Below are 9,785 nucleotides of genomic sequence, written 5' to 3'. Positions count from 1 at the left end.
TAAAAAAGCTTGAAGGGGAGATGAAAGAGCTTAAAACTCAGGTAAGTGCTATATTAAATGATAATGCTGTTGCAGGTACTACTATGATCCTGAGGACGGGGGGACGCCGATGTCGCTAAGCAAGCGGTTGATGACGTGAACCGGAAGTTAAAGGATTCAATTAAGGCGACTGTCGGATTCACCGAGACTACTAAGACTTTGCAGACTGAGATTGCTGATTTGAATTTCGACACTCGTAATAATGTTAATAATGCTATAAATGCCATGAAACGTGAATTAGACGTGCTGCAATTTTCGTGTCAGAATCAGAGTCACGATTTGGAATACAGCATTAAGAAAGTTGTTGAGAGGTGCAATGACATACATAGAAAAGTCGATGATGAGACTAGGACAAAAGTGGAGGCTCTATTAAATGATATTAGAAACAAAATGAACGCATTTCAAAGTACCATGAAAAAAGACATTTACCAACCATTGAGCGACTGGGTTAAGAACAATAAAGAGAAATTAGTAGCATCCCGCAGTTACGTCGGCGACGATATTTTGATATTCGAAGATCGTTATCCTAAGATTCATACGGCGCTTGCGGAAATAAAAAAGGTGGTTCAGCCGCTGAATGATTTGATGTCCATCGGTATCCGTATGAAAAACCAACCAGTGCTTGAAGGATTTGCCGAAGATCTAAATAATGCAGTAGAAATATTTCCTAAAGCGATAGAGACAGATCTAGACAGCTTGCGTATACAAATCACAAAATTGATGAACGAATACGTTACAAGTTTAAGTGATGGTGAAGCATATGCTGGCCTTTGTTCTGAATTCATAAATAATGTTTTAGAAAGCGTAATTAAGACGCTTGATGCGAAGGCAGCCGAGAGAGGTAATACGGTACTTAAAAAGTACGGATCTATGAAAATCAATATTGAGAAATTCATGGAAAATTCAAAAGGCGATTTACAGCGTATAGGGCAGTTAGTTCAAGGCATCAAAAACGACATTTCGAATCTTAAAACTCAATCGACCAATACGAATGTACCAGACTCAACGCTTACAAGCATCACTAAAACCTTACCCACCAACATGAGATCGCTAACTACAAGCATTAATAGGATACTCGATGTTGCCGAAGAAGTGGAAAGCAAATTAGATACGTGGTTACAGGAAGTGGAGTCATATATTTCCGCAATCGATGGACTGCGTAGCAAATGCGTCAGCGGACTGCAGTCGTATATAAACTCGGCAATCACCGACTCGAAAAACATAATCATCACAGACCTCAGGAAACGCTACGTTCGTCATACTAAACTAATGCTCACCGCGTTCGCGGACAAGGTCAGCCAGGAGTTGCAGGGGTTGCCGGGGGAGATTGAGAGGGATCTGCGCATCGGGTTCAAGGGGTTGATGAGAGTGATGGGAGGTAATAAGTACAATCCAGAATCATCAGAAACTTCCAAATTTGACGATTCGAAAAGGTCTGAATTGTTCAATGTAATTAGTCAGTTTGCCCCGTCCTTGACGTCACCACTGAATGGCGCAGTTCATCTTCAGAAATTTCAACAGTTATCTACTCACTTCCACACCTATTTCGCCAATATTTACGGCTACATCAATCATCAAATTACCCCCAATCCGCCACCTCAGTCTCCTACCGAAGACCCCAACGTCGCCAAACTCACCGCTGTCAACTCAAAATTCACCGATTTACTCACCCACCTCAAAACCGACCCTAATCAACCCAGAACATATATATTTGATAATACTTACACTAATCTACATTCCACCCTCTCCTCCTCCCTCACCGCTCTCCACCCCTCCGCCTTCGCCAACCCCCGGCACCCGGAGCTGCTCGATGCGATCAAAAAGGGGCTGGAGGGGTTTGTCGAGCAGATGGAGCGGGTGTATGTGAACGGGTATGATGATGGAAAACCTATAGATTGGAATACGAACAAATTGGTCGAAAATAAGTCTGATTCTGAAAATTCTGGTCAGAACGAAAAATTAACGCCTTACGGTGAAAAGTTGTCGAAGGTGTTCCTTAGCATTATCGAAATGTTATTGAACAACTGTTGGGGGTTATATAAAGAAGGTTATGCAAATCAAACTCAGCGTATTTGTCTATATAATACGAGCAAGGATGGCGGGAAATTGGTCAACGCGCTCGGCACTTTATTACATAAACTAGGGTATAAGGTGCCATCTGAGGAGGACAAGCAGGACGGGGAGTTGCAGAATAAGGACAAAACTATGACAGGTGCAAAAATTAAGGAGTTATTTGAGAAAAAATTAAAATCGCAGACGACTGCATTACTTGGAGCTAGGGGAGCTGGCATCCTCAGTTTCCTATATGGTTATCTCCAGAAGTATTACGAGGTCCGTCATCTGGAGGTTCGCGCCTCAACCAAACATCCCGCGAACAGTTATCAGATGCTACAGTGGCTTGCCGGTCTGCGGTGGAATCCAGTATTTTTGCCAGTGCGGAAATATTTCAGGGAATTAATCCCTATACCTGAAAAATTCAAGAACACGCCGCGTGAGAAGATTTCTACAAATGACCTTAACCTTGCTGCGACCTCAAACATCAAAGCTCAGCAGCTGGCGACAACAATGTTGCCAAATGTTTGTTTGCACGCCCACTCGGTTCTTACTGCCATCATGGGTCACGGCCACGCGGGTGGACGTTACGCAGTTGACTACAACACCAACGCGGAAAACTTCGATTATCCCAGCAACGCCGCTGCGTGCTTTGATTTACTCGCGGATATATTAGAAAGACTGTATCACCAGTTCCGATTCCTATGCAGTCAGTGCGAGAACGGCCGTGAGAGCGGTGGATGGGCTGATTGTTGGTACGGTAGGTATGTCGCTGGATCGGACTGGCAGTGTAATGAGAAGCAATGTGCCAACCAAATATGCGACCAAACGAAGAACCAAACACGCGACCAAATTCATGAGCAAATGGGTGACCAACACCCCAAGTGCGGTGTGAAATCGCCACTCCAATCGTACCTAGAGGACGGCCTACAAGGTTTCCTACCACACCAGTTCAAAAAGCCAGGTTGCAAGCTGGACTGCACTGTGTCCAATCACCGCGGCCTGCCGTGCAAGACACCAATGGGCTTTTGTGATATCAGTGAACTAGCATCGCATACGAAAACGGGCGCCGATCTCAGAAAGATTCTAAGAGATTTCTGTGGTGAAAAATCTCACCTCCGCTCACTATGCGCTTGCATTATATGTCTCATGCAAAAACCTCCGCTGACGCTAGGCGACATGTTCGCGTTCTATTATAATTATATATACGGCTGGACCACGCAGGATAGAGAACATAGAGAGGGCGCATTTAACAAAGCCGTCAGCGCAGCGCACTTCGAGAACAAATATGATGAGCTCAAAGTGCATAACCTATTTTCCCCTAGTCACTCCGCAGTGTGGCAGGGGCATTCGAGCGGTAGTCTCGGCAGTTTCGTATGCACATCAAGAGAATCGGTCGTATGTGGGCCATATCTGTATCCCATCAATAGCGAAATCAGAAATATATATGCAGCTAAATATGCCGATAAATACCTATCATGGATTGTTTACCAGACTGAGACATTCTACGATTTACTCAAAAAGTTATATGACGAGTGCAACTCTAACTGCGGTCCAAAGGGATCCAACTGCTTAACGACATGCTGTGTTAAGGATTGTCCAAGGCATAGAAAACCGCCAACCCCAAAGGAACATCATACCGATTGTAAATCTATAGTCCAATGCAGAAAAGCACTGCCGACTTTGTCAAAATACGGGTTCGTGTTTCTACAGCAAGCCAAGTTAAACGGGAAGGATGGACTCGAGAAAAAACGCACGTGCCAAAATTTCTGTACGGCATTCAAAGAGGTATTTAATAAGGAGTCTATACTTGTCGAACTTATTAGAAAAATTGATGACTTCATTTTCACAATCAGGCAGCCGTTTATATGGCTCAACGTGGCACTCTGGTCACTCTCCCTCTTCTACCTCATCTGCGTGATGGTTGGCAGACTGGATGTGCTCCACATACGCTCACACCTGAGGATACCGTCATCGCACAAAATAACGGCGCAATCGCTGTTGGCTGCAGCGCAAGTCGGAAGGCTTGCCAAGATATCGTATCTACAGCCGTAATTGTATTCACGTTTCTAATCACTACACTCACTTAGCGAATCACCTACTCACCTAACCAACAAACGTAGTCTAATGTCTCGAATTACTCTAGCGGCAACCTGTGAACTAGATAGCACCAAGATTAGGTGATGACTGTAAGACAAAGCAACGTGTTGACCAAGCAACGTGTTGACCTAGCACCCAGGCAAAGTGCTAAGCTTGCACCCAGGCTAAGTGCTAAGCTAGCACACAAGCTAAGTGCTAAGCTAGCACCCAGGCAACGTGCTAAGCTAGCAACCAGGCGAAGTGCTGACCTAGCGACCAGGCAAAGTGTTGACCTAGCACCCAGGCTACGTGGCGACCTAGCACCCAGGCAACGTGGTAAGCTGGCACCCAGGCTAAGTGCTAAGCTAGCACACAAGCAAAGTGCTAAGCTGGCAACCAGGCAAAGTGGTAACCTAGCACTCAGGCAACGTGTCAACCTAGCACTAAGGCAAAGTGCTAAGCTAGCACACAGGCAAAGTGCTAAGCTAGCACCCAGGCAACGTGTTGACCTAGCACCCAGGCAAAGTGCTAAGCTAGCAAACAGGCATAGTGCTAACCTAGCAACCAGGCAAAGTGGTAAGCTAGCACCCAGGCAACGTGCTAAGCTAGCACCCAGGCAAAGTGCTAAGCTGGCACCCAGGCAAAGTGCTAAGCGAGCACTCAGGCAACGTGCTGAGTTAGCACCCAGACAAAGTGGTAAACTAGCAACCAGGCAAAGTGTAAACCTAGCAACCAGGCAAGGTGCTAAGCTAGCAACCAGGCAACGTGCTAAGCTGGCACCCAGGCAAAGTGGTAAGCTGGCGGATGAACCGTAATCTGGTGGGTGTTGTAGCACGTTGATTGTTTGTTGCGTTGAGTTATGCGTTGACTGTGAGAGGCGTCCGCGTTGCCCATCGACTGAGTGTCACGTGAGGCTTGGTGATTGGTCGCTACGTAGGCGGTCGTGAGGGCCGCGGCGGGTGACCTAAGCCGTGTGTTGCGAGTCGCTGGCAGGGTAGCGTAATTCGCGTTGGCCTGGTTAAATGGCGTTTATAGTCAGCAATGTAGCGATTGTTAATATCACATTTAGGCACGTAGCCGACACGCTCCGCCAGTATAGCGTCTATACCGCGGTTCGTAGCACGGTGCTGCTGCACTGTGAGAGTTGAGCGTACGGGGTTCGCTGCAATTTTAACCGTGTTGCGAATAGTGAATAATTTAGATTGGCGGTTGGTGCTGATGACATGCGTCGCGTCAGGGCAGCTGTGGTATCCTGGGCAGCGTGGGTGTCGGTGGCCTGGACTGGGGGGATACAGCGGTGAGGGTAGGTGTTCATGAGGGGACTGGGAGCGGCAGTGGTAGTGTTGCAGTTGGTGAGTGCGTTGTTTGAGTGATTGATATGCTTGCAGGTTGAGGGGACTGGGAGGGGCAGTGGTAGTGTTGCAGTTGGTGAGTGCGTTGCTAGGTGATTGATATGTTCGCAGGTTGAGGGGACTGGGCGCGGCAGTGGTAGTGTTGCAGTTGGTGAGTGCTTGCATAGGTGATTGATATGTTCGCAGGTTGAGGGTACTGGGAGCGGCAGTGGCACGTGTTGCAGTTGGTGAGTGCTGCTTAGGTGATTGATATGTTTGCAGGTTGAGGGGAGTGGGAGCGGCAGTGGTAGTGTTGCAGTTGGTGAGTGCTTGCATAGGTGATTGACATGTTCGCAGGCTGAGGGGAGTGGGAGCGGCAGTGGTAGTGTTGCAGTTGGTGAGTGCGTTGCTTGGTGATTGATATGTTCGCAGGTTGAGGGGACTGGGAGCGGCAGTGGTACGTGTTGCAGTTGGTGAGTGCGTTGCTAGGTGATTGATATGTTCGCAGGTTGAGGGGACTGGGCGCGGCAGTGGTACGTGTTAGTTGGTGAGTGCTGGTTAGGTGATTGATGCTTGCAGGTTGAGGGGACTGGGAGCGGCAGTGGTGCGTGTTGCAGTTGGTGAGTGCTGCTTGAGTGATTGATATGGTTGCAGGTTGAGGGGACTGGGAGCGGCAGTGGTACGTGTTGCAGTTGGTGAGTGCGTTGCTAGGTGATTGATATGTTCGCAGGTTGAGGGGACTGGGCGCGGCAGTGGTACGTGTTAGTTGGTGAGTGCTGCTTGAGTGATTGATATGTTCGCAGGTTGAGGGGACTGGGCGCGGCAGTGGTACGTGTTAGTTGGTGAGTGCTGGTTAGGTGATTGATGCTTGCAGGTTGAGGGGACTGGGAGCGGCAGTGGTGCGTGTTGCAGTTGGTGAGTGCTGCTTGAGTGATTGATATGTCTGCAGGTTGAGTGGAGTGGGAGCGGCAGTGGTACGTGTTGCAGTTGGTGAGTGCTGCTTGAGTGATTGATATGTTTGCAGGTTGAGGGGACTGGGAGCGGCAGTGGTACGTCTAGTAGTTGGTGAGTGTTTGCATAGGTGATTGATATGTCTGCAGGCTGAGGGAAGTGGGAGGGACAGTGTTCGTGTTGCAGTTGGTGAGTGCTGCTTGAGTGATTGATATGTTTGCAGGTTGAGGGGACTGGGAGCGGCAGTGGTACGTGTTGCAGTTGGTGAGTGCTGCTTAGGTGATTGATATGATTGCAGGTTGAGGGAAGTGGGAGCGGCAGTGGTACGAGTTGCAGTTGGTGAGTGCGTTGCTAGGTGATTGATACGTTTGCAGGTTGAGAGGACTGGGACTGGGAGGGGAAGATGAGTGGTTTTGGGCAGAAGTGTAGTTGTCCTACGACGTGTCAGTATACTAATTGTATCTGCTGTCCATGGTGTTGTGAAATATGTAGTAAAGACATTTATAACGGTTGCAAATTATGTGAGGCATATTCCTATGTGAACCGGCTTAAGAAGCGATGTGATTATAAAGGATGTCAAAAGCAAAAAAACAAGTGCCCCAACCCTGCTAAATGTGAATGTGAATGTTGCTTACAGAAACGTCCACCGCCTCCCGTTGCTTCCCCCTCTCGCCCAGGTCAAGAGCATCCTAAGGTCACCGAAGAGCTCCCACCCCGTGTCGAGGCTCTTGAACGAAAAAACAATTCTTCACTTCCCCCCCTTCCCCCGGAAACCATCGCCGCCATCATCGTTGCCATCATAGTCGTCATCATCCTGCTCGACCTGTGCATCTTCCGCTTCCCCGTGGGCCGCAACATCCGCGATTTCCTCGTACGCAAGATACCCTTCTGCATCGCGTTCTACAGCTGAACTCAACGATTTACTGGCGCATAAATCATTAATCAAAATCCCACCGATCACCTAACTGGCAACTGACATCTAATGTCTAGACAGTATTGATTGCGTTGATGACAAATCACATGACTAAAGTGCTGACCAATGCCATGACCAAAGTGCTGACCAAGGTGGTGACCAATGTGCTGCCCAAAGTGTTGACCAACGTGCTGACCAAAGTGCTGACCAACGTGCTGACCAATGTCATAACCAAAGTGGTGACCAATGCCATGACCAAAGTGGTGACCAATGCCATGACCAAAGTGCTGACCAAGGTGGTGACCAATGTGCTGCCCAAAGTGTTGACCAACGTGCTGACCAAAGTGCTGACCAAAGTGTTGACCAACGTGCTGACCAAAGTGCTGACCAATGCCACGACCAATGCCACGACCAATGCCACGACCAAAGTGGTGACCAACGTGTTGACCAATGTGCTGACCAATGCCATGACCAATGCCACGACCAAAGTGGTGACCAACGTGTTGACCAATGTGCTGACCAATGCCATGACCAAGGTGGTGAACAAAGTGGTGACCTATGTGCTGACCTATGTGCTGACCAATGTGCTGACCAATGCCATGACCAATGCCATGACCAACGTGCTGACCAAGGTGGTGATCAAGTTGATGGTTACGGCAGCGATGACATGGTTACGACAGCGGTGACATGGTTACGACAGCGATGACATGGTTACGGCAGCGATGACATGGTTATGGTCACGGCAGCGATGATACGGTTACGGCAGCGAGGACATGGTCACGGCAGCGATGACATGGTTACGGCAGCGATGACATGGACACGGCAGCGATGACATGGTCACGGCAGCGATGACATGGTCACGGCAGCGATGACATGGTCACGGCAGCAATGACATGGACACGGCAGCAATGACATGGACACGGCAGCAATGACATGGTCACGACAGCGATGACATGGTCACGGCAGCGATGACATGGTTACGGCAGCGGTGACATGGTTACGGCAGCGGTGACATGGTCACGGCAGCGATGACATGGACACGGCAGCGAAGACATGGACACGGCAGCGAAGACATGGACACGGCAGCGGTGACATGGACACGGCAGCGAAGACATGGACACGGCAGCGATGATATGGTCACGGCAGCGATGACATGGTTACAGCAGCGATGACAGTTGATGGTCACGGCAGCGATGTCATGGTGAGCTAAGTGGTATTTATCATCCACTCTACATCGCTCCCTAACCCACTCCACATCGCTCCTTTACCCACTCTACATCGCTCCTTTATCCACTCTACATCGCTCCCTAACCCACTCCACATCGCCCCTTTACCCACTCCACATCGCCCCTTTACCCACTCTACATCGCCCCTTTATCCACTCTACATCGCTCCTTAACCCACTCCACATCCCTCCCTAACCCACTCTACATCGCCCCTTTATCCACTCTACATCGCCCCTTTACCCACTCCACATCGCCCCTTAACCCACTCTACATCGCTCCCTAACCCACTCTACATCGCCCCTTTCTCCACTCTACATCGCCCCTTTATCCACTCTACATCGCCCTTTTACCCACTCTACATCGCTCCCTTAACCACTCTACATCGTCCCTAACCCACTCTACATCGCTCCTTTACCCACTCTACATCGCCCCTTTATCCACTCTACATCGCACCTTTACCCACTCTACATCGCCCCTTTATCCACTCTACATCGCCCCTTATCCACTCTACATCGCCCCTTTACCCACTCTACATCGATCCCTAACGCACTCTACATTGCTCCCTAACCCACTCTACATCGCCCCTTAACCCACTCTACATCGCTCCCTAACCCACTCCACATCGCTCCCTAACCCACTCCACATCGCCCCTTTATCCACTCTACATCGCTCCTTAACTCATTCTACATCGCTCCCTAACCCACTCTACATCGCTCCTTTACCCACTCTACATCGCCCCTTTATCCACTCTACATCGCCCCTTAACCCACTCTACATCGCTCCCTTATCCACTCTACATCGCCCCTTAACCCACTCTACATCGCCCCTTTACCCACTCTACATCGCTCCTTTCTCCACTCTACATCGCTCCCTTATCCACTCTACATCGCCCCTTAACCCACTCTACATCGCCCCTTTACCCACCTTACATCGCCCCTTAACCCACTCTACATCGCCCCTTCATCCACTCCTCATCGCCCCTTAACCCACTCTTCATCGCCCCTTTACCCACTCTACATCGCTCCTTACTCCACTCCACATCGCCCCTTAACCCACTCTACATCGCTCCCTAACCCACTCTACATCGCTCCTTATCCACTCTACATCGCCCCTTTATCCACTCTACATCGCTCCCTTACCACTCCACATCGCTCCCTAATCCACTCTACATCGCTCCTTTATCCACTCTACATC

General features: G+C 49.3%; 2 protein-coding genes across 2 annotated transcripts; both read left to right on the top strand.

Annotated features, from left to right (window-relative positions):
* Positions 1-264: 264 nt before the first annotated feature.
* Positions 265-4,146, top strand: BBBOND_0003530 (hypothetical protein, conserved; the record flags this gene model as incomplete). Its single annotated transcript, XM_012915186.1, has 1 exon — positions 265-4,146. One exon carries the CDS (start codon positions 265-267, stop codon positions 4,144-4,146), a length of 3,882 nt encoding a protein of 1,293 aa, XP_012770640.1.
* A 3,314-nt stretch (positions 4,147-7,460) lies between these two features.
* On the top strand, positions 7,461-8,051 carry BBBOND_0003520 (hypothetical protein, conserved; the record flags this gene model as incomplete). Its single annotated transcript, XM_012915185.1, has 1 exon — positions 7,461-8,051. One exon carries the CDS (start codon positions 7,461-7,463, stop codon positions 8,049-8,051), a length of 591 nt encoding a protein of 196 aa, XP_012770639.1.
* Between the last annotated feature and the right edge of the window lie 1,734 nt (positions 8,052-9,785).

The sequence above is a fragment of the Babesia bigemina genome, scaffold Bbigscaff_71057, assembly GCF_000981445.1.
Source record: "Babesia bigemina genome assembly Bbig001, scaffold Bbigscaff_71057".
NCBI lineage: Eukaryota > Apicomplexa > Aconoidasida > Piroplasmida > Babesiidae > Babesia > Babesia bigemina.
The sequence above is the reverse complement of the archived record's forward strand: the minus strand, read 5'-3'. Positions and strand labels throughout refer to the sequence as shown.